Source organism: Cygnus atratus, chromosome 1 (assembly GCF_013377495.2).
Source record: "Cygnus atratus isolate AKBS03 ecotype Queensland, Australia chromosome 1, CAtr_DNAZoo_HiC_assembly, whole genome shotgun sequence".
Taxonomy (NCBI): domain Eukaryota; kingdom Metazoa; phylum Chordata; class Aves; order Anseriformes; family Anatidae; genus Cygnus; species Cygnus atratus.
In genome coordinates, this window is record NC_066362.1 from 55306206 (window position 1) to 55331068 (window position 24863).

The 24863-nt window shown below is 51.4% G+C and overlaps 1 protein-coding gene across 1 annotated transcript; it reads left to right on the forward strand.

The window, feature by feature from the left end:
* The first annotated feature begins 8128 nt into the window (after nt 1-8128).
* C1QTNF6 (C1q and TNF related 6) lies at nt 8129-10041 on the forward strand. Its single transcript, XM_035551980.1, has 2 exons — nt 8129-8360; nt 9494-10041. The coding sequence occupies exons 1-2, from the start codon at nt 8129-8131 to the stop codon at nt 10039-10041; spliced, it is 780 nt and encodes a 259-aa protein (XP_035407873.1).
* The last annotated feature ends 14822 nt before the right edge of the window (nt 10042-24863 follow it).

Sequence of the window (24863 nt, forward strand, 5' to 3'; positions counted from 1 at the left end):
GCAGCTGAGCGGGATGGGAGGCAGATATGGGAAGGGTTTCCTTCTCTGGAGCAGCTGCACAGCTGCCTGGGGAGGTGGGGGGAGCTCCCCGGCTGCCAACACTTAGCAGAGATGCTCTCCTTCCCCACCAAACCGAGCTGAGGCTTCGTTTCGCACGCCTTTGCAGGTCCATCTGCTGCAAGTCACCAGTTGAGAAACTCCACCGACTGTTTGGCTTCTTAAAACACCTACATCTCCGAAGAGCTCAAGCACTGCAACGCCAAAGAGACATCATGTTGGTACAGGGAATGTGAGCCCACTAGAAAGGCAGCTCTGCAGGGGAGCCAGCTGAGGAAAGCAAAATTGGGGGTCTTTAGTCTAAACAGGAGTTTAAAATAAAAAAGATCACAAGTGCCATATTATTCTGTCTTTGGTTTCCTTCTCCCCCCTACACCACAGCTTATATTTTAGTGACAATCTTGGGGGGGGGGGGGGACGGGGGGGAGAGGTGAAATGAGGTAAACCAAAAATAAGATTAGGGGGCCAAAAAAAAGGTATTTTTGCCTGAAATTCATGAGGAGAATATGAACGCTACAAAACTCTGCAAAGTATCGCCATCAATTAAAAGGCATTTGGAAATGATGAAGGTTACCTCCCTGTCTCCCCACACTGGCCTCTCTCCTCAGCTCTTTCTCCCTCCTGGTGTGTCCCCGGCTCATCTCTGTGACAATGGCACTAATCCGGGTGCCCTTGTGGTTCTCCTGAGGACAGCACGGCTGGCTCTGGGCAACCCAAAGGCCACAGGGACCGCGCGCAGCGGCTCAGTGAAATTCTGGCCATGTGCTGGGGGGGGATTTGTTCCAGTCAGATGTGGAAATGGATTTTTCTATTCTGGGTGCAGAGGCATGGAGATAAGGGCTCCATCTCTGCGCCACACAAAGGGTTTTATTCTCATCACGTAGAGATGGGAGCTGCAAGACTAGAAAAGGCCGCAGTGATTTCAGCAGTGTTGTGCAATGTCTCTTCCCAGCAAGTGTTTGATCACAGACAGGGTGTGAGAGATGTGGGGAGCCCATCCTGCTGGCTGCCGAGAGCTCATATGCACACGTCAGAGTGCAGAGGAGCAGACACAGAGGCATATGCATGCGATGCATATGCATATATGTAAATGAGTGTTTATGTGACTGCGTGGATATGTGTGACCATGTGAATGTGTATATATATATATATATTCATGTCTGTGGGTGCTTTTAATTCATGCATATCTGTGAGTGCATGAGAGCATACGTGGCCACCACAAGGATGCACGCACGCCTAGACACGTGTGTAACTCCTGTACGTCTCAGCCCAAGCGTGTTCGCGAGAAGACAGCACATCCACACCCCCACAGCCCAGGCAGAGCCTAAAACTGCGAGCTGACAACATGATGGTGCAGATGACCCCCCCCCCCACACACACACACCCCCAAGCACATTTCTGCCATCCCAATATCTGCACTGGGCAGCTTCGGACTCCCTCCCTTTGACCCCTTCTGCTCTGCAGTGGGTTTGCTAGAGAGAAGCTGGAAGGGCAGGAAACAGTGGTAGGGGAGGGGGTCCTGCAGCGAGGGGACGTTTCCAGGCTGTTAGTAACGCAGCCCACACTTTAATGTCATTTGAAGCTGTTGTTAGGGAGCCGGTGTATTTGTAATCAGCAGGGTAATGCAGTAGCTCAGCACAGACAAATGCAAAACTGTCCTGGCTGCTTTCTGCGTCAGTTGCTGCACAGGACCCTGGAAAAACAGGGTGTGGGGAGGGGGATGAAGCAGTTAACCTGTTGTCAAAATAGGAGAGCCAGCAGTTAAAAGAGGCAGGGAGATCAAGAAAGGGAAGCCCCCCTGAAAAGAAGATGCTCCTGGCTCTCCTGAGGATGCAACAGAGAACTGAAATGCTTTCTCTGCTCGAATGAGTGGAAAATATGCAAATATTTGCTCATGAAAACTTGGTGTTCTTTGCCTTCCCAAGCATAAAATATGCAAACGCCACGCAGCGCACAGCCGGCTCGCTCAGATCTCACACTCAGCACGTCATGCACACACACACACACACACACACATACACATACACACGGCATGTCCATGCAGCCAGCTGTGGCACGTCCCTCTGTACACCACAAACAGGGATGTGTGGGAAGGAGATCTATGTGCCTTGAGTCACATACAGCACTGCCGTTTCATCTCTGCTCTGTCACTGTTCCCTGCAGCGGTCTTTAAGCTAAGCTGGCAGAGGGGACAGAGGGACGTGTGCCAGCACCCAGCCTGCTGCCACCCACAGGGATGCTGTCCCTGGCCACCTCCTGCTGCACAAAGCACGGTGCTTTGCTGCATAGGTATCGAACAATACTCGTGCCCTTGCCCTTTGCCTGGAGGCCAGAGTGATGACCGTGCTCGTGGTGGACCAAATGCCTGCAGAATGTGGCAAGAATCTGTTTGACCAGGCTTAGGACCCGGTTCAGGATGGTGGGACCTCTTTGTTTCAGCCGCCCTGGTGTCAGGATGGTTGCAGCTGGAAATATCCATCGCAGACCCGGGAGTTTCTGTGACCTCTTAAACACCAGCTTCCCACCTCTTGACACAGTGCTTGTTTCTGTGGTGAGAAAGCTCATGGGCACCTCTGGAGAAAATCTTCTTGACCTAACCACCGTTCACCTTTCAAAGCACTCCTTGTGAGATATGAGATGCCCCCAGTAGTGAGCTACTGTTAATAGCTGCCCGCTGTCCCCAGGAGAGGGCTAGGGGCGTGTGTAGGATGGTTCAATACAAGAGTAGAAGCACCTGGGTCTAGATCAGAGTGGATGGGGAAAAGAGGAGGCATTGATGAAGCAAGAGGGGCTCTAAGGAAGAGTCACAGAAGCAGAAGAGAGCAGGCTTGGATGAAGATTATTTTTAAGAACTGGTTCAAAGAGACTGCAGCATCCCCTGGTATCTCCAACCAAGGCAAGGCATGGGGTCTAGATGCTCACAAGACTGTGAAGTCTCATTGCCTGCAGTAAGGTTAGCGCTTGTAGTCCCGTGCCAGAAAGCTGACAGGGTGGAAACTGGCAGCTTCTTTTCTCAGTGGACTCACATGCAGCATGCAGGTGGGGTCAGAGGATGGGAGACTCGAGTCGGAGAAGCCACCTGTGGGGAGAAGGCAGCCTGGATGATGCACCTTGAGCTGCAGCACATCTCCAGCTGATGCAGGGTGCCAGCAGGTCCCGGATATCCCGTTCAGATGTGCTTGGCAGGCGTGGTACTGAGATGAGCTGTGGGGGCAGCAGGAGGTGAGAGACGAGCACATGCATCCATCGTTCATGCTCAGTGCTGGAGACTGCCAGCTCCAGCAAGAGTTTTGCTCTAGCTGTGAGTACAGGTGAATGGCTCTTCCAGCTGCTCCACGTGGCGTTTAAGCAACGCACAGTAAAAAAGGAAAAAAAAAACAAACAGAAAGAAAAAAAAAAGAAAGAACTCAAAAAAAAAAAAAAAGTATCAGCTTTGCCAGGCTTTGTTCCATGTGAGAAAAGCCAGGCTGCCACGCTGACAGAGCAGGCCACAGAAGAAATCACTGCTGGCAGAAGTGCCCTCAAACGCTGCAGCAGGCTGCGTAAAGCCAAGGAACGTGTCATTCCTCGCTGATCCAGGCCCCGCTCGGGCAGCAGCTATGAGGGAAATGTAGCCACGCAGCTGACTTGCAACAAGCCTGCACATCCTCAGCTGTCCCCCCGCCAGCAGTTTCACGCAGCGTTGGTGCTCCTGGGTAGCAGGGACTGGCTGCTGCACAAGTCCGCGGGCTGGAAAAGATTTGTCTTCCCACCCCTCTCTGCAATCTGGCCTGGGACGATCAGCCATCCCGAAAACAGAGCTGGGATGTGTCAGAGGGACTGCTGCTGTCACAGGGTGACTTGGGGCACCCCAAAGCACGGAAAGTCACCGCCACCTTTCCGTACCCCACGTGTCCTCCTCCCCATCTGCAGGCACTGAGGAAGAGCGAGACCAAGAGTGAGGCCAGGGCCGGGCAGTGATGAAGAGGAGGAGAGTCCCCAGCCCCGGCTCCTTGAGGCACGTGCGACCTCCCTCCCTGAGGGTGGCGAAGGCAGCAGCCAGGAGCGTGAACTTTGCTTCCAGAAGGAATCAGCTGTTGCGCTGAGCAAAGCGCGGGGCGGGTGGAAGGAGGCAGGGAGCTCGAGCCAAGCCTGACACGGGGCAGCGCAGGGGGGAGGCACTCACCAAGGCCTCCGAGGCAGGATGGAAAGGACGGTAATTACATAAGAGCACTTGGCGAGCATCTGGCTGGAGTCAGCTGGGCCCCGCCAGCCCTCCCTCCCTCCTTCCCTCCCTCCCTCCCTCCCTCCCTCCATCCCTCCCTCCCTCCCTCCCCGCGCTGCTAACCAGGAGCAGCTGAGGATAACACAAAACCCAGCACGGGACCCCTCCGGAGGGGTGCGGAGGTAAGAGCTCCTCTGCTTCCCCTTCCTGCTTGCGCTGCTCTGGGAGAGTGGGGGGAGAGGGCTGGGGAAGGGGAAAGGCGCCCTGGTCCAGGAGAAGCAGCCAGGAAGGGGAAGGGAAGGGGCTGCTCCTCTGCCTCATGGTGTGGACGGACACAGAAGGTGCCTTTGCTGCGGAGGGAAAGCTTGGGTTTTGCTGATGGAAGAGCCGCAGGGGTGGGTTTGTGGTGGATTCCTGCATGGGTAGCAGGGCAGGGGGTCCACGTGTGCGGGAGGAGCTGAGCTGCACACAGGGAGTGTGGAGGAGGGGGAGACACCAAGGGGTTTCCTTCCTTCTGTACCTGTGGCAGACAGGGTTAATAGGATGCACGGACTCGCTGGGGGAGATCCAGGCTTTATCTCCTACACTCTCCTTTGAGGGGAGGGCTTCAGGAGAAGGAAGGAAACGCGGGAGGAGGAAGCAGCTGCTTTTGAGCAGGGATTGCTGTTGTCCAATCTGGCCAGAGCTTCCTTGGGCTGCCTCCAAGGCAGTGTGCAACAAGGGAGAGAGAGGCTGGTTGAGCACACAGGGTGCCTTCAGGCTTGGGTTATGCTGAGAAGTGTGGCTGGCACGGAGACAGTGGATAGAGCTCTCAAAACCCATCATATGAGCACGCAGCCATGAGAGCCAAGACCTCCTGTGAAAGTGGCTGCACTGGCAAAACACTGCTGGCACAGCCCCTTCCCTTCAGGGAGCACGGCAATATTTCTCTGGCAAAGGTGTTTTTACTGGCACAAGTTGCTGCCCAGCAGAGCAATGCCACCAGAGCAAGTCTTTGCTGGCTCCCTGAGTGTCCCTGTTCAGCTTGGACAAGACATGGGGTACAAGGTCCTGCTCACCATCCACTGCTGCTCTTCCAGACAGATGAGAAAAAGGCAAAAGTCCAGCCAGTGAGGTCCTTCATGGAGAATATTTGCTTGGTTGTGAGCAGCACCTCATGTGTGTGGATGGAGAGGTAGGAGGGAAATGAAGGCAACCGCTTTCGCGCTGCCTGTTCCCCTAAAAAGGTGGAGGAGGTCAGATACAAGGCAGACAGCTGCAAGAAGAGGTAATGTCATGCTTGGAAATAAGACCTGGGAGAGTGAGGCACTGCAAGCTTTGATGAACAGAGAGGAAGTTTGCCTTCAGTGTCAGAGCCTCCAAGTTTTCTTGCACCCCAGAAAATGTATAGGCTAGCAGCAATAGTACTGTCAGCTGTGGAAATCCCCAGCAGCAGTGGGCAGAAAATACAACTCATCACACAGTGAACTGCTTCTGTAAGCTGGCGAGGCTCCATCAGCAACCAGCATTGCTCTGCCCCTTCCCCTCTTCCCCCTCTCATTCTCCAGAAGGGGAAACCGGTGCACAGGCAGAGGTGGGAGGCTCGGTGCCGGGAGCTCGCGAGCACAGCAGGGAGCTTCTCAGGCCCCCTCTGGCCGCGGCTGGAGGCATGTTGGCTCCGTGTTCATTGAGCTACAGGCTGACAGGCAGCCCGAGAATATCTCCAGCCCTCCCAGCCCCCTCCCTCCCTTCCCCCTGGCTTGCAGCACATATTTTCCCAGACTTTTCCGCTTGCTTCTCCAGTGGTGCTGGGGTCCTGCCAAGCACCAGCCACTCTCTGGGAAGCAGGGCCTCCCATTCCCAAACCGAACAACTGGGAGAAGGAAAACAAAAACATAATAAAATAAATAAATAAAAATCCAAGCACGCGTAGGCATGCACAAAACCCTTCTCCACTCAGAAGCCTAGAAGTCTTCTCCAGCTTCCCTTGGAAACTGTGCAGTGGTGACTTGGCACTTTTGGCCCCCGCAGAAAGAACTGTTGCTCACCCTCCCTTCTGCCTTCCAAGGATGCACATGTGCACCCGCACGGGGTATAGGTTCCCAAATCCAGTTTTGCCACAGAACCCCTAAAATCTCCTTCCGCCCCCCCAAAATGGCCCTCACCCCAGCTCGCAGTGCAGCCACGTGGTGCTCACCCCAAGGGCACAAGAGGATCGGGGCAAAGACCCTCACCAGGGTTTTCTGCAGAGCCTCAGCTTTTGCTGGCGGCAGAGGTGCTGAGCTTTGGGCCAGCACACCCCTCCCGTGTGAACTTCTCTGCCCGGGACATGACCGGGGTTTGACACGCGCCCGAGCGCAAGGCTTGGGGCTCTGCCCAGGGAAGGAGGGTGACCAGAGAGGGAAAAAGCCAGTGCCTCTCCCATTTGGCAGATGAGCCTGCTGGAAATAGAGTGGATGGAGTGAGAGGCTGCGGTGACACCCAGAAAGAAACAGTACAGGAGAGAATGGAAGAAGAAGGGGAAGTCTGGGGACAATCAGTGGGAGAGAGAATGGGCAGCCAGGTGAAGGGCTGGTTCATGGGGCAAGGGGCTAACCCAGGGGACCGGCAGAGGGGGGAATCCTGCACCATCCCACCACAAGATGCTCAGGATGACACAGTGCCCTGCTGCCTTCCCACCCTTTCCAGAGGGTGCAACCCATTCTGCCTGCAATTCACAGATCAGGCTAGGCTCTTTGGAAGGAAAAAGGCAGAGAGAATAAAAAGTGAAAAGAAACCACCTAGGAAAGAGTTAAGAAGCACTGAAACCTAAGCTGGTTTGCAATGGAGGGCGCCCAAAGCCAGGGAGGAGAAGGGAGGGAGAGGAGAGGGGAGGGAGCAGGTCCAAGCCCGGGCTGTGCACCCTGCCAGTGCTGAGCAGAGCCGCTGCCAAGCCGGCTCCTGGAGCCATGGGCCCAGGGGCCAGTGCTGCGTGTGGAGAGAAGGCAGCGAGCAGGGGCTGGGGAGCGCAGAGGGGAGCCCTCAGCCTCCAGGTTGAGCTGTGCTGGGGTGCAGGCTGAGGCAAGGGGGGCAGAGGCTGGGAGAGGGGGTTTCTGAGCATGTTTGCGTGTCTGTCTTTTGCACACACACTTCTCTGCGGGCTGCCTGCTCTGCTCTTTGCTTCCTTCCCCCTCTCCAGGGGAGCAGCTCCTCTCTGGACCTGCTGCAAAGGCCTGCGGCTCTGAGGAGTCAGCCAGCCCTTTGGGCAAGGCGCTGGGCTTTGGCTCTCCTCCTGTGATAGAAAGGGGAGCTTGGTGGAGGGCCCTAGGAACACAGAGGGATGGGATTTGGTGGTGGGGAAGGGATGGGGCTGGAGATAAGTTCCCAGCCCACCGGTGAAGGGGTCTCTCTGCAGGGACATGTGGGTCTGGCTCCAGCTGGGGCATTGGGTTATAACACCTGTGAATGGCTGATACCTGGCAGCTGGAGGTCTGGAGAACTTCTTTACAGCCTTCCCCACAGATTCAGCACTTTTCTAGAGCTTTTGCTGAAGGAGATCTGTGGTTTGCCATGTCTCCTTCCTCTATCCCTGCCTGGCGGCAGAGCCTTTGAGTGGCTCCAGTGGTTTGCCTCGAGACAGGCTTTGAGGGTGAAGCCTTCTTCCACTCTCCATCGGTCTGGGTTGAAGGGCGTGGGGCATCCTCTTGGGCCATGTGGTTGCTACTCAGATTGCAGCCTTGAACCTCCAGGGACATCAAGCATGTAACACCCTCCAAGAGACAATACCAGTTTGTCCCTCCACTGGCTCCAGCCACCAGTATCACTTTCTTGGTGATATCTGCTCCATCCCTCGTGTTCTCCCTTTCTTATGCCTCACTCCAGCCCTTCCTCATATCTTCCCAGGTCACCATGGACATAATTTACCTGCGCACACCCCTGGCCTTCCTTCTCCTCCCTCTTGTTGTCCTTGGGGCACCCACTGATGAACCCAGCCTCACAGAACCTGCCCCTGGTGCTTGCAGGCGCTGCTGTGACCCGCTGGACTCTTCCACGGATGCCTCACCTCACCCTCCCAGCCACCGCCACCTGCCCTACCCGATGCCAGAGGTGCGTCCCTATATCAACATCACCATACTGAAGGGTAAGTGCCCATCTTGGTCCCTGGGGTGCCAAGGCATGCGTGGGGCCAGCTTGTTCCACCCTGCTGTGGCTGGCTTGGCTAGGGGGAAAAGGCTCCCTGTTTTAGATCAGCTCCTCCCTCCAGGGCTCCCCTTCGAGCCTTTGCTGTGGGCAAAAGCCTGTTCCCAGCTGGATCCTGCTCCACTCATTGTTGCTCTGCGGTTCCCCTGGACTGGCTGGGCAGATGTCCTCCCTCCCCTGCCCAGCCTGGAAATAGCTGCAGCCCATCAAAGCTCACAAGTGTGTCCAGGGGCAGATATAGGTCTGGACTAGAGTGGGGTGTTGCAGGGAAATCTGTGCACCAGCAATTTTGCAAAACCACACAGGGGAGGGACAGGAGGAAGGGAACAAGGCACAAATTTGGAATGCTGGCACTTTTGGTGGAAGCTGACCTGTGTCTTCCCTCTACACACAAAGTAAGTCCTGGTGCTGTTCTCTCAATGTATTAATGCCTGCACAAGCTTGTCACAGGCCATGCATGAACCCCAGGGTAGTACTGCAGTTTTAATTACACAGGATGCCCAGATATTGCTATTATCCTCACAGTATCAGTCCTCTAAACTTTAGTGCACCACCCACCAAGTTCACCTTGGATCTTTTCCTTCCAGCCCCACTTCTTGCCCCTCTGTAGTCATACTCTCTGACAGGCATCAGAATTTCATCCCTTTCTCCAGCCTGCAGCAAGAACAGTGTTCGCACTACACGGATAACCGGGTCCCAGGAGATGTGTGTAGGAGGGGCAGGGACTGTGGTGTGGGTAAAAGAGCATGGAGGATGAAGAAGAGGTCAAGAGCCCCAGCAGCACTTTGCACTGCTGTGCTCCATCTTGGGCTGGAGTCTCCTAGGGACAGATCCCAATACCTCCAGCAAGGCCATATCAGGTGGTTAGTAAGGAAAGAGACCCCAGTCACACCCATAGCTCTGCTGGCTCCTTTTCCATAAAGCACAATGATATGGTGACCCTCAGGAACATTCCTTCTTCCAGCATTGCCCCATCCTCGAGCAGTCCTGTTTCCTCATTGGTTTTTCTCACTGCCACTTCCACCTCTCCCTCTGGTATCACACAGGGGTTGTGTTCTCTGCTTCCTCTTGTAGGAGAGAAAGGAGACCGGGGAGAGCCTGGGATGCCAGGGAAATGGGGCAAAGAAGGGCCACGAGGAGAGCGAGGTGCCCAGGGCCAGAAAGGCAGCAAAGGACAGATGGGCACAGCAGGGGACTCCTGCAAGCACCAGTACGCTGCGTTCTCCGTTGGTCGCAAGAAAGCCCTGCACAGCAGCGAGGGCTTCCAGGTCTTGATCTTCGACACTGTCTTCGTCAACCTCTACAGCCACTTTGACATGTTCAATGGCAAGTTCTACTGCTCTGTAGGTGGCCTGTACTATTTCAGCCTCAATGTCCACACCTGGAACTTCAAGGAGACCTACATGCACATCATGCACAATGAAGAAGAGGCAGTCATCTTGTACGCCCAACCCAGTGACCGCAGCATCATGCAGAGCCAGAGCCTCATGCTGGAGCTTCAGGAAAATGATGAGGTCTGGGTGAGGCTCTACAAGCGGGAGCGGGAGAATGCCATTTACAGTGATGATGTCGATGTGTACATCACCTTCAACGGGTACCTGGTCAAGCCCAGCCTTGACTAATTGCCTCTCTTCCTTCCCAAGGCCTCTCTGGCCTTCTTCTTCTTCCTCTCTCTCTCTTTACTGCCCGCAACCACTGCAAAACACTTGGAAATGAGCCTGTCAAGTCTCAGGCATTGAGTGTGAAACTTGCCACATTGTCTCCCACCTCACACTCTCTCGCAGCCAGGCCTGTATCTGTGCATTTACAGCGGGACACTACCATCTCTCACCCCTCACCTTATGACCCCAGCTTAAGTTATTGGCTTGTTCTAAATCTGCCAGTGGGATGTGGCTGGCATTTAGGGTCCTAGAGTTAAAGCTAAGATGTTGCCTCTGGGAACGTGTCCCTCCTTGGGACTTCCTACACAAAAGGCTCCCATAGAAAGGGCTAAAAAGTTCCCACTGCCCAGGTGCATCCTGGCTTCTCTCTATCCTGACTAGATATGCCAGTTTTACAGCCTGAAACATGGCCCTAATGTCAGCATTCACACCCGTAGTGTGTTGAGTAGACTGGGGTCTGCTGGTCTCCTGTAGCACAAGGAAGATGTAGGAGCGGTGAGAGAAGATACTGTCTTTCCAAAAAGAAGTCTGTTGGCCTTCCAAAGTATGTCATTGACTTTCTGTAGACGCAATTTTGGGTCACAGAGCCCTCAGGTTATGGCCCTAGCTTCAGGGCCCCGTGGCCCTTCCCCAGTGTAGGCTGGCTGTAAAATGGTGGCCTGGTGGGACAGTCCTCCGCTGTGTCACCCCTAGCTCTTTGAAGAGAAAGGGGCCAGACACATCCAGATGCTTCAGAGTCATTTGCCATTGAAGCAGGAGAGCCCACCACTCTGTTCCCACTGGGGATCACAAGCACAGAACGAGAGAGAGAGAGAACCCTGCCAAAACTCCCTCCCAAACCCCTGCTCGGTCTCAGTTCTCCAGCTCTGGGAAGCCAAGCCCAGTCCAGACAGTGTTTTCCCTTCCCCAGGTGCAGACTGAACCTGATTCTGCTCACTTCTGCAGCAGGGGTGCTCCCATGGCCCTGGCTCCTGCATGTCATTATGTCAGTCCTCCTGAAGGTGGTTCTCTCACATTGGCGTTGAGGGACTGCTGTTTCAGGGCCTGAGCTGCAGGCTGCAAGACCAATTGCAGTTAAACCATGGTTCCAAACCTGGGCGGGCTGGCACCTCTTTGCCTCTCTGTTGGAAAAGAACTAGAGGCAAAGCAGTGGCGTGAAAGGAGGCGAGACTTCAGCACCTTGTCCCAGTATTAAAAGCCTCCCTGCCACATGTTCTGTGCCCTTTTCTGGCAATCTCATTAGAGCAACTGAGAAAAACATGTGGCTAAAACAAACCCTCACTTGTCAGGTTGGATATGTTGCAGTTGGAAAGGATGCCAGAGGTAGGATTTTCTACTACCATTTGTTCTGGCCTCACTCACATCCTGCTCGGGGTGTGATGGTTTTTGGGGGGGATCGGGTGAGACTGACTCAGCACTTTGGGAAAATCACTTCCATGAGTTTTGATGCTGCCACAAATTGCAGTGCCAAAAGTTGTCTTTTTTTTATATATTATTATTATTATTTGAGTCTCAGGACAGGACAAGCAGGAGAAACTATTTCTCCTCTGCCCATCGCTGATAATGAAGTCTTCTGACTTATGCTTCCATGGCCTTATGGTTAGCCATGGTCTCTGTCTATGGCACCTGTGACTACCAGAGCTCTCCGTTAGGAGATACAAAACAAATTATTATATTAGGACTCGGTCAGGTACACTCAGCCCAGGATGGCAAAGGTACAGGGTCACAGGCTAAATATTAAAAAATCACTTGAGAGAATTGCAGGACATTTTCTCTCTTGCCCTGCTTACTTACCCTCCCTGCTTTGCTAAGGAAGCTGTGCAGACTGGAATGAGTTTTAGGCACTTTCTGCCCCTGATCCTCCCCACTGCTGTCACTGAGGCAATGTGTATAAAAATGTGGTTTCGCTGAGGCAAAGCCAGGTCTTTCCCAGGGAACCACGTGATGATGGGATCATGGGAACGGAAGGAAACTGAGTTTCTTCCTTTCCCTTAGCAGGTCAGTGTGTGAAACTGCTCAGAGACAGGATTCCAGGCAGTGGCGAAGAAGCAACATGCTGGAGGTGATGCTCAGGACTGAATCCCTTTCTCTCTTCCTAAGCCACAGGCTGCAAACCCAGATATTGTGTATTTAGAGTGCCCCGTGTCTCCCTGAAGAGAAGCAAGCCTCTATAACACTGAATATCTCCAGAAACAAGCTTCTTTCTTCCTCCTTTTCTGTATTTTTTGTTTGTTTTTTGTTTTTTACTTACAGTGACAGGTCTCATGTGCTACCCATGAGCATCCAGATGGTGCCTAATGCATGTGGTGGAGGAGGGCAGGGGGACCAAAGGGTATGTTTAACAGGCTTCTTGGTGCTAAACAAGATGGCAATCCCTTGGTGCTAAATCAGATTTCAGGAGTCTTGGGTGCTTTCTGGAAGGTGTAATAGGCTGAGTTGTAATGTACTGTGGAATTAATGGTGCTTTATGTTACAAAAACAAACTCCAAGAACTTTTGTGTGTGTGTATATATATATATATATATATATATATATAAATTCTGTGGTATTAAACTTTTTTCCCTGGTTGTTTTGCATTTAGATCTATTTTTCCTTCCCAGCCTATTCCTTCTAGCTCTGTTTATGGCTGAATAGTGCAATTAAAAAGATATTAACCTGTAACAAACAGGTACAACCACTAACTCAGCTCTGAAACTTCCCTAGGAAATCCACGGCAATCCTCGTCTGTTTCCTTAAAGACATTTGCTACATTGATACTTTCAATTATGACACCTCTCTTCCCTCTCCTTGTAAACTTTTAAGCAAATTCAGGGAAGAATGCTTTGGAAGTTACCAAAAAGGAAGGCAGCACAATGTCGGATTGATCTTCAAGTACTTAACTAATTCTACCGAGGAAGGCTGGGCTAAGGCCAGACTTCTCCTTAGGGGGATCAGGTCCTTTAAATTGTGAAATTTTTGGCAGATCCTTCTATCAAGTACTTAGTAAGCATAAGTGAGTTTTCCCTGTGGTGGTTGTGTTTTCTGTGCCAAGAGGTAAAAGCCAGGAAGTGCAGACATGAGGGACATCAAATTGTTGCCTAGACACTCGTGCTTGCTAACAATGGGGCAGGGGGTAGTTCCAGATTCAAGCTGGGTACATGTTTTGGAAGACCTGGGTGTGATGGCAAAAGCTTGAGGTTCAAGTCAGATATGCAAAGACAAGTGACAATTACACATAAACTTGGGGAAAATGGTGAGCATTGAGGGTTGGTGGGAGTGAAGACTTCAAGGCCTGAGTGGAAGATCTGGGAGGGTTAGAGTCCCAAGGGCAGGGAGGATGCTTATTGGAGGTCTCCATGAAGGTGGAAGAGGTAAGTGGGGTTTTGTTTAGGGTCCTTGGGGTTTGGACTAAGGGGATGAGCACTCCTAATGAGGTGGAGGAATAGACAAGAAAACAGGATCAGATGCCTATATAGGACCTTTTATTTTGAGCCTCATTCATCTTCAAATAGCTTCTCCTGTGGTTTGACATGTACCAGACGGTTCATTTGGCAAGCGGTGGAAAACATAACCATGTGCATCCTTACAGGCCTCTTTAGTCCTGTGTCAGGCCCAGAGCTAGGGCTATATATATCTTAGTAAATGTGGTGATCTGTTATATCTGAGACCAGCCCTCTGCAGGTTTTTTATTTGCTTCTGAGGAAGCAGTTAGAAATGCATCCTCAGGAAGTTCCGGGGCTGTATTTGTGCATGTTTCTGGTCCCTTGAGGTGAGATGCTGGTAGATTGGAGGTGCCTCTGTCACACTTAGAAAAGCTGAGGAGTGAAGGAGGAGGGAGGAGCGGAAATGTGTAGCCAGACCTTCTAGAAACGTTTCCTGTGATTCAGTCCTTCAGCCTGTCCACTTGGAGAGGAACGTGCTACCTCACACCTAGTCTGTTTGGCCCAATCCCTTGGGGCTAAGATGCATACATCACTGGCAGGGTCTGTAGCCAGTGCCACCCATAGCACCATAGATGTCTGGCTGGGGAGATAACATGGGTGAGGCTCAGCTCAGGCAACGTGGACCCTGCAGTGCTGTTGAAGGAAGAGCCCTAGAGCTGGAGACAGCTCTGCTGCCCAGTCAATGTGTACAGCTCACCGTAGAGACCTCCAATCACCTCATTCACCCCATCACGTGTTTTCTCAAGTTCCTTCAAGGTATGGAATAGAATGATAGACTCACAGAATTGCTTGGGTTGGAAGGGACCTCTAAAAATCATGTAGTTCCAGCCCCCCCGCCATGGACCGGGACACCTTCCCTGATCAGGTTCGACCAGGTTGCTCCAAATCTCATACATCCTGGCCTTGAACACTTCCAGGGAGGAGGCATGCATGGCTTCTCTGGACAGCCTGCTCCAGTGCCTCACCACCCTCATGGTAAAGAGTGTCTTCCATATATCAAACTTGAGGTGGGGGCCCATGCAAACCTCACGAAGGTATCTGCCAAGGGGTTGGCCCTTTAAACTGGTTTCCTGCGGGTTTGTGGTCTTGCAGGTACGAAGGGGGAGGGAGGGAGGGAAAGAAGGTAAAGGGCAGGAGATAGTGCTATCTCCGGGAGACGAAGTGCGTGTCAGCGCCAGCTTAGGAGAAACTGGAGGACCTGTGAGAGTTCCTTACCCTGTGATAGCTGTGGGAAAGGAGAAGCAGGGCAAGAAATGGGGTATGAAAGGCTGGAAGGGTGGAATAGGGTTTGTACCGGGGTGGGAGGACAAGAAGGAGACCTTCAGCTTTGCAGCAGGTGCTCACACAGACACAAGTGTGCGTGCCTGCACCCAAAGCACCGTGGGGCAGCCATGGAGGAGGTCTCAGGCAGCCCCATGAGCCTCATCTCAGCTTCTGACCTTACACAGGATCTGCCCCACGTCAGGGCTTTCTGCACCATTCATAAGGCTCGGTAACGTGGCAGGTTTCCCCTCTGCTCCAGCCTCCCAAACCGCCCAGACAACCTGCTTCATTCGCACCTCAGCTGTGTGGGTGGATTTTCCATGGTGGTAAAATTGGGCATCTGCTGGGCCCGGCTAGGCTTCAGAGACCAGCTCGGCGCTGTGCTCTGCTGTCACACCCACACACGTCTACACGCGCACATACCAGCCCCATATGGACATCTCTCGCCTTCCTGCCAACGGAAACCGTTGCCCTTTGCACGCCTGGCTCGCTCTGAAGATGTTATCAGAAGGTGGGTACGGGGGGCCAAGGTGCCAGGCCTCTTCTGTACAAGCGTGGCTCCTTCGCTTGATGACATGCTTTCCCCCGCTCTCCCTCTGTGATCTCTCTCCCACAGTTATACCACGATGAGTGGCAGGCAGAAGGTCCCAGTCAAAGGCTTCTGACAGCTTCTCAACCCACAAACCAGTCCCATCTCTTGAGTTTGCATTAGTTAACTCACAAATGGCCAGGGAATTATTGCAGAAGCTCATACTTTTCTACGTCTGTTGGCAATAGCTAAGAATGGAGAGCTCTTGGGTCTGAGAATTTAAGGAGCAAAGGGCTCCCCATCTGCCCTGCAAGGCTGGAAATCCAGCCCCGGGTGAGCAGGAGGTGGGGGTTGATTCGCACTAACCTACTTGCGCCCATGCCTTCGAGAAGTGATGCTTATCAGCATCAACCTCAAATCTGTTAATGTGCCTCAACCACCAGGGAGCCCAAAACAATGCAAATTGCAGCTCACCTCTGAGGTGTGAGAAGTGTCCAAGCCCCACTGCTTGCCACTGGGGACAGTTGTAGTGCTTCAAAGAACACAAGGGAAGGGAATGCGCAGCAAAAGGAGGGAGGACAATGGGTCTCCTGTCCCACTGATACCCATCCTGCAGGCATCATGACCTGGTTCCCTGCTCTGAAGTCCTGGCCAGGCACCAAATATTTAACAGAACAGTGTCCTAGTGCAAGACTTGGGCAAAGCATCTCAGAAGGAACAGGATGGGAACTTTCTGTTGCTCTGTCCTTTTCCATCCTCCTTTACACATAATCTAACATGGTGATGGAAGGTCAAGGAGAAAGAAAATGAGTTATTGGACATATGTAGAAAAATGTGTGCATGTTTCGTGGGGTGCCTGATGCTCACTGCATTCTCCTGCTTGCCCCGCACATGCTTTTATGGGCTCACAGCATTCTCCCATACACACATTTTGTTTTCCATGAGTCCTTGATCCTTCCGCTGAAGTAACGGAATGGAGCAGATCACTAGAAAGGGCTCCCAGGTAACCCAGCTCTGTCCCTCCAGCAATTCAGCACATCCTTTGAGACAAGGACCCACAAGATTACCATTCCACACACAGTCAAAAACGCCTCCCAAGCCCTTGCTTCACCCCAACTCCCACTTCTCTCCATCTGCTGTGTTGGAGGTGTTGTTTGACTCTTCAGAACACTTATGCAGACTTTGCAGTTGCACCAAGCTTTCAAGGTTATTCCTGTGTGTTTTTTTTTTCCAGAATTTCCATTTGTTCATGATACTTCAGTCTGAAGCACTCCCCTGACCCCAGGACAGGCTTACTTCTCGTCCCCCATCCGTAAGGTTGCCAGCTGCAGAGGCAGAACTGCTGTGCCTTCATTGCAAAGGCTGCACCAGGCAGGGACAGCGGTGTGGTGGGTCAGCACACAGTCTTGGCCTGCAGGGTGGCAACGTGAACTCTGTGGAAATGCAGAGATGATCGCTGCAAAGCCCTCTGTTTGCTGCAGTGTTTTTTTTTTTCTACTTTCCTCCCCCTCTTTAAGCTCCTGTGCCTGCTCTAATCACCGCTGCGAAGAGCTGTGCAGAGAGATTTCTGAGTGCAAAGTGCAGGGGAAGCGGTGGGAGGGTCAGGTGAGGACTGAGAAGGGCAAGAGGAAAAGGTCAGTGACGCAAGCCCAAAGCGATGGCTGTCCCTCAGCTGAGCTGCTCTGCTGTTTGTCCGTGGTGCGCTATTTCTTCTCGGCAACAGTTCACACATCTGGGGACCACAGCTCCTTCCACCGCCCACGCTCTTCCTCCCCCCTCACGGGGGCCGAGCAGGGGAGGGGGGGAAGGAGGGAGAGCTGCTGCACCAGGCTGCCAGCATCGTTTCCAAGACGGAAGGGGGGAAAAAAAACTCAGAGCGGTCCTTTTTGACCGCCAGCTTCCCTCTGGGCATTGAGAACGTCTGATAAAGGAACCTGCTGCTTGCAAAGGGGAGCAGAAGAAAGAGGGGATCCTTTCTGTTGGGGTGCAAGGGAGGGAGGTCAGCAGTGGGGAAATGCACTGACACCCTTCTCCTTCAAATGTACACCAATGGTGCAAATTTCCCCTGGAATTAAGGTGTCACCTGTGGACACATGACTAAGGGATGGGACCCTGGTGCCTGTGGACACGCGTTGTCCTTGGGCTGTTTCCAGGGTAAGCATTCAAGTGGAGCCAAGAGCTTGGCCCTCTCCCTGTTTCCCACCTTAGCTGCAGCTGTGTACGTGCATTTGTGTGTGTAAATGTGTGCACAGGTGCAGACAGAGGGCATTCCCCCCGAGACCTTCTCCGCAGCCTGCTCCCAACTGTGCGGCACAGCACCCTGACTAAAACAGCCCTCCTAGGCCAGTGTGGGCTGTGAGCGCTGTAATTGCTCTCTTGAGCTGCAGGGAGAGGAAGAATGAAACTACAAACTGCTGCAATGCTCTGGGCACTTTTCTGCTTCTTTTGCATGAGGTGCTGGAGCAATGTTCAAAAAGGCCTTTTCCTACTGTCCGTGCAAGCCATTCTCAGCAACCAGAAGAGGAGGAAAGTGACATTCTGGTCTTGCCTTTCTTTCAAGGGATCAAGTCCCATTTCCCCTGAGGCCTCCACATCCCATTTCCAAATACAGGTACAATCAGTGGGGTTAATGTGATGACAAGTGGCTTGGACTTCATGTTTGTAGCAACGAATCTGAAGTTTCATGTACAAAGTGCTCAAGGAACAATTCCAGGCTCCTCAGAAGCCACAGTGGAAAAAATAGCCATTTCCACACTGCTTGTTTTTTCTCCAAGTGGTGGTCCTTATGTGTTCACCAGGATTAGTTTAGCAGTCTCAGTAACCAGACCTTCCTACTCCAGCCCCCTGAGCTAGAAAATAGCCTCTTCAGATGTGTGCCACCATACCCTAAAGCCTTGTCTAGCTGCAGAGCTGCTCTGCTACAGGTAGTCCATCCCAGAGGAGGAATCCCTGGGAGGAAAAGTCTTCGGAGAACCATGGCCAGAGCCAAAACCATGACAGAGGTGGGCTCTCAAGAGGGATGAGGAACCCAATGGGGTGACCTATTCCACAAGGCAGAACATCCCTAGGGGGAGTGAAGTGCCCTTAAGTCCTTGGGTCAGGTCATGGACATGGACTTCACCATCCCATTTCATTCCTTCCATCCGGGGACACTGGCTGTGGCAATTGCCTTTCTCATCACATCTTTTGCCTCTTGAGGTGGAGAATAAAAAGGAGGGTGCTCAGGAGCAAAGAAGGTAGAGGAGCAAATAGGGGGCTGAACCTGGGAAACCACAGAGCAGGGGGAAAAATGCCTCTCCTGGTAAAGCCAGGGGAGAGACAGGAATGCAATTCAATGTGCAGAGTGGTAAGGAGACAAGAAGCTGCCTACAAACATATAATTTCTGTTCAGGCATTTTAATAACATGAAAAATAGTAATCGCCATAGTCACAAGTCAGTAACCTCCAGAAGGGCTTAAGGAAGGGGAGTGGGGGTGTTGGCCTTTGGATGAGTATGACATCATCAAGCATATTTTAAAATAAAATCAACAATCTAATAAATTCCTTTTCAACAACTGCTCAGATAGAGATGAAGAAAACAGAAGAAGCAATGAGAGCTCTGAGCAGAATGGAGGAGGTTATTGTAATGAATTTTACTGTGGAGAAGGAAGTGGAATGTGATCACATCGAGAGGAGGCCTTGCTAATCAGAGCACCTGAGGGTTTATTCCCTAGAATCTCCTTGCAGTGTCGTGTCTTGCCTTCAAACAATTTTGACTGTACAAGAAATCTCTGAATTCTTCTCAATGTATCATTGCTTTCTATTAGGCTTGTCAAGTATGCACACAAACCCCTCTACCTTTAAATAGAGAGAGGTATAACACCTTGACAAGCTGCAAAATAAAGCAGGGCTTTATATTTCCAAGACTGTCCAGGTAACAAGGTAATAATCTGCCCCAGGGACAAGAGCAGTCACTGGTGCTGAATAGTAAACTGGCCAGTTAACACTTGTTGATTATCTTGCTTGTGTACAGATTTTGTATGAGGCTGGTCTCTGAATCCAGTGCTACCTTCACAGATCATAGAACTTGCACAGATATCCCCTCTTCAATACTGGCCTGTGAGCAAGTTCACAAGGTGCTGTGGCCATGTGTTTTCAGCTTTCAATGCAACGGGAACCTTCAAGGACTCGTATCGGCACATTTTAATACTAGAAGCTAATAATGTCCCTGCAAACCTGGTCAGCAGACACCTGTTTGTGATGCAGGACCTTGTCCTTGGTCTGAGAGTCTCAATTCTTGAAGAAGATGGGAAAATGTCCCTCACACTTCTTTTTCTGCTGTGGAAATTGAGACTCAGACAGGATGTGAGAGCTGTGTAAATACGTCGGTAGTCCCACGGGTACGCCACCTTCCTTCCAGCTTGCACTGATGAGCTTTCCATCACAGGTGTGCAAGGCTAAGAGCATCTGCACATGCAGATACCACAATTCAGCTACCACTTGTCACATCGCTCTGCTTCAAACACGTGCTCTATTTCCCACACTATGTCCTTATGCTCAGAAAAGGGCATAGATACTGGCGTTCTTTCAGGTTCCTCAGCCCAAGAGTAGAGAGACATGAAGTGCCAGGCCCAGGGTGATAATCCAGGTCTTCAGTGTGTGTCTCTCTGGGGAGTGACTCTGTGTCCGAGTCGCCTTTGTGGCACCACGGGCAATGGCTCTGCAAATGTGACAACTAAGCCTGCTCCACGCACACCCATCAGGAAGGCAGGCACCCACACCTAAAAGCTCTCTCCAGTCTGATGCTTGGGTTCCAGACCTTCAGACCAAGATCTGCCACACTGCCTAGCTCCACACAAACATAGCGAGGAATCAGGTCCTGACCGAGAACATCTCATGATTGCCCCGTGTTCATGTTCATGAGTTCAAAGACGTGTGTTGACAGCCAGGCAAGCTAGGAGTGAAACTGCTTGAAAGTAGCATGCTTCCCCTCCCACCCTTGTTTCTCCACCTCTCTGGGCCTGCGACCATCACTGGCAGGGGGGGAAAGTGAACACCTCCTCCACCTTCTCCCACCTAGAGCCCCAGACTTGTTGTGGGTCAGCACTCCTGCAAATATCTCGTCTTCCTACTACTTTTATCCATGTTCTTACACAGCCTGCAGGGCACGAAAATCCCTGCTCCTGAACATTTTGTTCATCTCTGTATATATTTGATGTCTTCTGCTTTTATCAGGCAGATTTATCAGGTTACTCTCTGTGGGACAGAAGTTGGAAGGGAAGAAACACTGGAATATTGTCTGCTGTGTAGGTGGGCTTAACACTTGCTGGCCAGCACGGTGACCCCGTTGTGGAATGTGATCCCAGAACTTAAATTCTGTTGCTTAAGTGCCTCTCCTCTTTAACACAGTTACAGAGATTAACCTGAGGGCAGCATTTAGCCTATAGCAACAGCATCCCTAGGGATGCTGGAGAAGGAGGAACGAAAAGAGCTCGATGCTTTAATGTCAGCCCAAAGTTGCCATTTTGATACACAGCAAAGCCTCTTATAGACTGGTAATGTGAACAAATTCAATAAAGAGATCGCTGATACAATAAACAGCGGTTCCCCACAGAGCCATTTTAACAGACGTTTTTCGGAGTAGAACCACAATTTAAGGGGAAGATAACGGCAGATGTAATACAATGTTGTAGTTTTGAGAAGCACATGTATATGTATGGCAGGAAATTCAAAGTAAAGGTTATAGTTAAAAGAACATTATTTGGAAAGTACCAAAAATAACCTTAAAAGCGTCTAGAGATGTTCATAATGTATCCTGGCAGAAAGCAAACTTTGGCAGCCATCAGGGCCATCTCTGCCCTCATCCCCTCACCTCCTGCTGGCTCTGAACCCTTCCCACTGCTCAACTTCAGAGGGCCATGGGGACAGGACATTGAGATGGGTCTCCTGAGCCCTCCACTGAGCTCATCCCTGGTGAGTTGGATGGGTTGTAAACCACAGGCAAGGCATCCCAGTTAGCCTGGGACTCCAGCCCCAGCAGAGAGTTGGCAAAGGGAAGGGATATGTCTAGCCTGAACACAGCTAATGTGTTGATGAATCACGGGATAATTCAACACCGCATCATACTTTTGCCTTTCACAGTTCTTCACTCTCTCTGTACTTAGTGAAAGTGTTCCCCTGTTCACCTTTGCCATCCCGAAGAGACTCTCAGTGGACATGCAACTGAAAACGAGAAGTTTCAGCAGCGCCACTCTTCTCTAATGAAAGCAAGAGGGGAGGAAAAAGATCAGCCTGCCCCAGCCTTGAGGGCTAAAAAAACTTACATTACCTCTGACACACTAATCTGACCCAAGCAACACCTTTAACCAAACCTCCAACTCCGCACTTTTACCTGCCGCTTTAACACTGCACAGCAGAGTTCACGGGTGAGTTTGCATGCCTCAGTCACCATTATGAGGACAGGAAGGTAATCACAAGAACACCTTGCATGTGTTGCTGACAATGTGGTTTTGCTTGGCTTTTTAACTTACAAATGGCACCATTCCTAACAATGTCGATGTAAACGAGATAAAAAGTGCCAAGTTCTCAGTTGCGCAATGTCCCGGGCAGTCAAGTCTAAAAACCATGCTGAAAGCAAGTGTATTTATGTGTATTAGATGGGGTCTGGATATATATGTGGTAACTTACCCATACACGAAACCCTGTCTTACTTACTCTACACAGTTGTTGCTTTAGTATATTCTCAATGTGTTTCTGACAGAAATTAAACATACTAAAGGCAGTCTGTGTGTTTATGCATGGGTGTTTGACTGCCTGTTAGTTGATCTGTCAGACCATTCCTCCTTCCCCCACAATTTTGAAAAAAAATCAATCAATTCCAGTTGCACTTGTCAAAGAGGTATATCCCTTACTGCCGTTAAGAAAAGGTGACTGGATAGAGGAGAGCTGGCTCTCTCATATGTTGTTCATTGAGAAAGTCTTCAATGTGTCATTAGTCCTTACTAGATACCCAAAAAAATCTGCCTAAGAATCTATTGCAGAGACCCAGATTTAGAAAAACATAGCCTTCAGTGAATTGGCTGACCAGATCCGTACTTGTTTTCACCCGTAGCATCTGCCCATCTTTCCTAGTGACCTGTCACAAGTTAAATTTTACTATTCCACTATTTCAGGTACCATAGTGCACAAACAGCCTCATCTGATTCTTATACATCAAAATGGGAGGGGGGACGGGGGAAGGGGGGCAGGGGGGGAAGATCAGTGGGATTTTCTTTTCTTGATTAGCTGAGCAAAAAAGGGGTGCGTTGTGCTTTCTTCCCCAGAGATCGCTCATCTGAAGGAAGGTGCAGATTTCTCCGTCTGAAGGACAAATGGGAAAAATGATGGTTAATACAAATACTGCATTGCAGCTGCAGAGCTGGCGATACCAAGAAGTTACTCACAGAGCACTTCATTGCTTCGTCGGATGACTTCTGCACCAGAGTAAGTTGTGCTCATTTTAAGAGTTCCTGGGAACTGCGGCCTGTGTCCTGGTGATACATGCCAGGAGCTTCTTGTACCAGGATTTGGTGTAGAAAAGCCCTCGAAGCCAGGAAACAGTTTCAGGACAAGACAAGAGAGCAGGTGCCACACACAAAGTTATAATGCAGTACACCCATCAGTGCTCCTACTGCTACTATCAACAGAGCCTATCCTGTCTCCCACTTTCAGCCCAAGCCCCATGCACAGACCTCTGCAACAAGTCCCCTTCACCCAACCTTCACAGCTCCCACCAAGAATATATCCATGCCCACGGGGCCCAACAGCTGTCTCCAACACCCTGGGGACACGCAGGGTCATAGGCCATTTCTCTGGGACTGGCAAATATGATCTAAACAGGTGCTGACAGAAATGCTAAGAGAAGCTCAAGGCCTCAGGACCTTGAGACCCATTCCTTGGCCCTCCTTCAACTCATGGGCCATTACAGCTCCACCCTGGTGGGAACTTCCAAGGTGCAACTGGTACATTGTGATGACCAGGGCAGGCGAACATATTGCTCATCCTCACCCTTGCTCCTCTTTGACAAGGGCTGGCTGGTCATATTCCCCATGTTTCCCTCACAGAGAATGGCCGTAACTTGCTGGCTTTCAGATAGCTAGCAAGAACATCCAAACGATGCCTCTGAGACCCCTGGACCATGCCACGCGTGGTGAGGAGAAAGGTGTTGTGCTCCAGGCCTCTGCCTTTCTAAGTGAGTGCTTGATGCTGGGTTGGAACCTGAACTGCAAGGCTCTGCCAGGAATGGCCTTGGCCAGCATTGCACCCTCCTTCAGAATGGCTCCACACATGGTTTCAAATCACTGTTTTTCTTCGACACCCTCTCTTTTTGAGGTCTGATATCTTCTGAAATCCACTTTCTGGGTTGGACTGCCTGTGACTAAAAGCTCATCCTCCTCCCACACCCTTTTTCCACCACATGAAACCAAGATCCCTTAGCTGTTACAGGAGGCCCCATCCTCTTGCTCTTACAGTCCTCAAAAAAGAACAGCCTGTGGCCTGAGATTAGCCCCTTGCAGCTTTTGGTCAACAAGACCTGCTACCGGACCTGAACTTTGGCCTTGGGCTGCGTGCTGTAGGAGAGAAAGGTGAGCAGTGCAGAGCATGGTGACCACAGTGTATATAAAAGGAGATTCACCTCTTCCTGCCCCACACCAGTGGCCATCTTTGTACAGCCCAGACCAAACAGGAAATGTGATGTGCTGCTTTTCAGAGCAATTTTGTGTGTATGGAAAAAGAGAGGTGTGTGGGGAGATGTGTGTGTGCAAGCCTGCTTGTGAAATGGGCAACCGGTGGGCTGTGGACTTGAATTTGTGTGGGGGAGGCTGCCTGGGGAGGGGAGGGCAAAGGGTGTGGGGGAAGATGCCTGTTGTGAAAGGATCTTCTAATATCAAATGTTCCATGGAGAACTGTGAGGGATTATGTCTGTGAAGCTGAGGGCACACTAAGCCTCAGAAGAAGGTGGACATATTTTTTGCACCCTTTCCAGCTTGCTGAATGGACAAGCCGTGTAAAGCAGGCACCGGCCTGGCTGAACTAGCCGAGATAGTCAGGTCAGAGGGAAGGGTTCTTTCTTCTGTGGGGCGAGCAGGGTGTTTGGCCGGGTAGGCACGCTGCGGGACAGCTGTCCCTGCGGTGTCACACCATCTGCAAGTGTGAGGGCTGTGCCTCCAGCTTGCTCAGCCACAGCTCTGGCCTCGTTCCACTCAAGCTCTGACCCAGGATAGATCCTCTGAAACTGGGGCACCGGTGGGGAGGCTGGTTTCATTCTGGCGTTGCTTAGGTCAATGACTCGAGCTGTTTTTCACAAAGTGGTCCACAGCATTTCTACGGCAGAATGACTCCTACCCCAGTTTCAAATTGGTCTGTGCATGTGTGTAGACCCTGAGAGTGAACCTGCCTGTCTGAAAGAGGAAGCTATGGGTCTCTCGACAGTGTCTGGAGAGGACAGGTCCTTCTCTCTCTTTTGCTTCCCAGCAATAGTTACAGACTGGTCCCTAGTATATCTGAGCACTGCAAGCTAACACCTGATCCCTCCACCCTTGTTTCTGCAC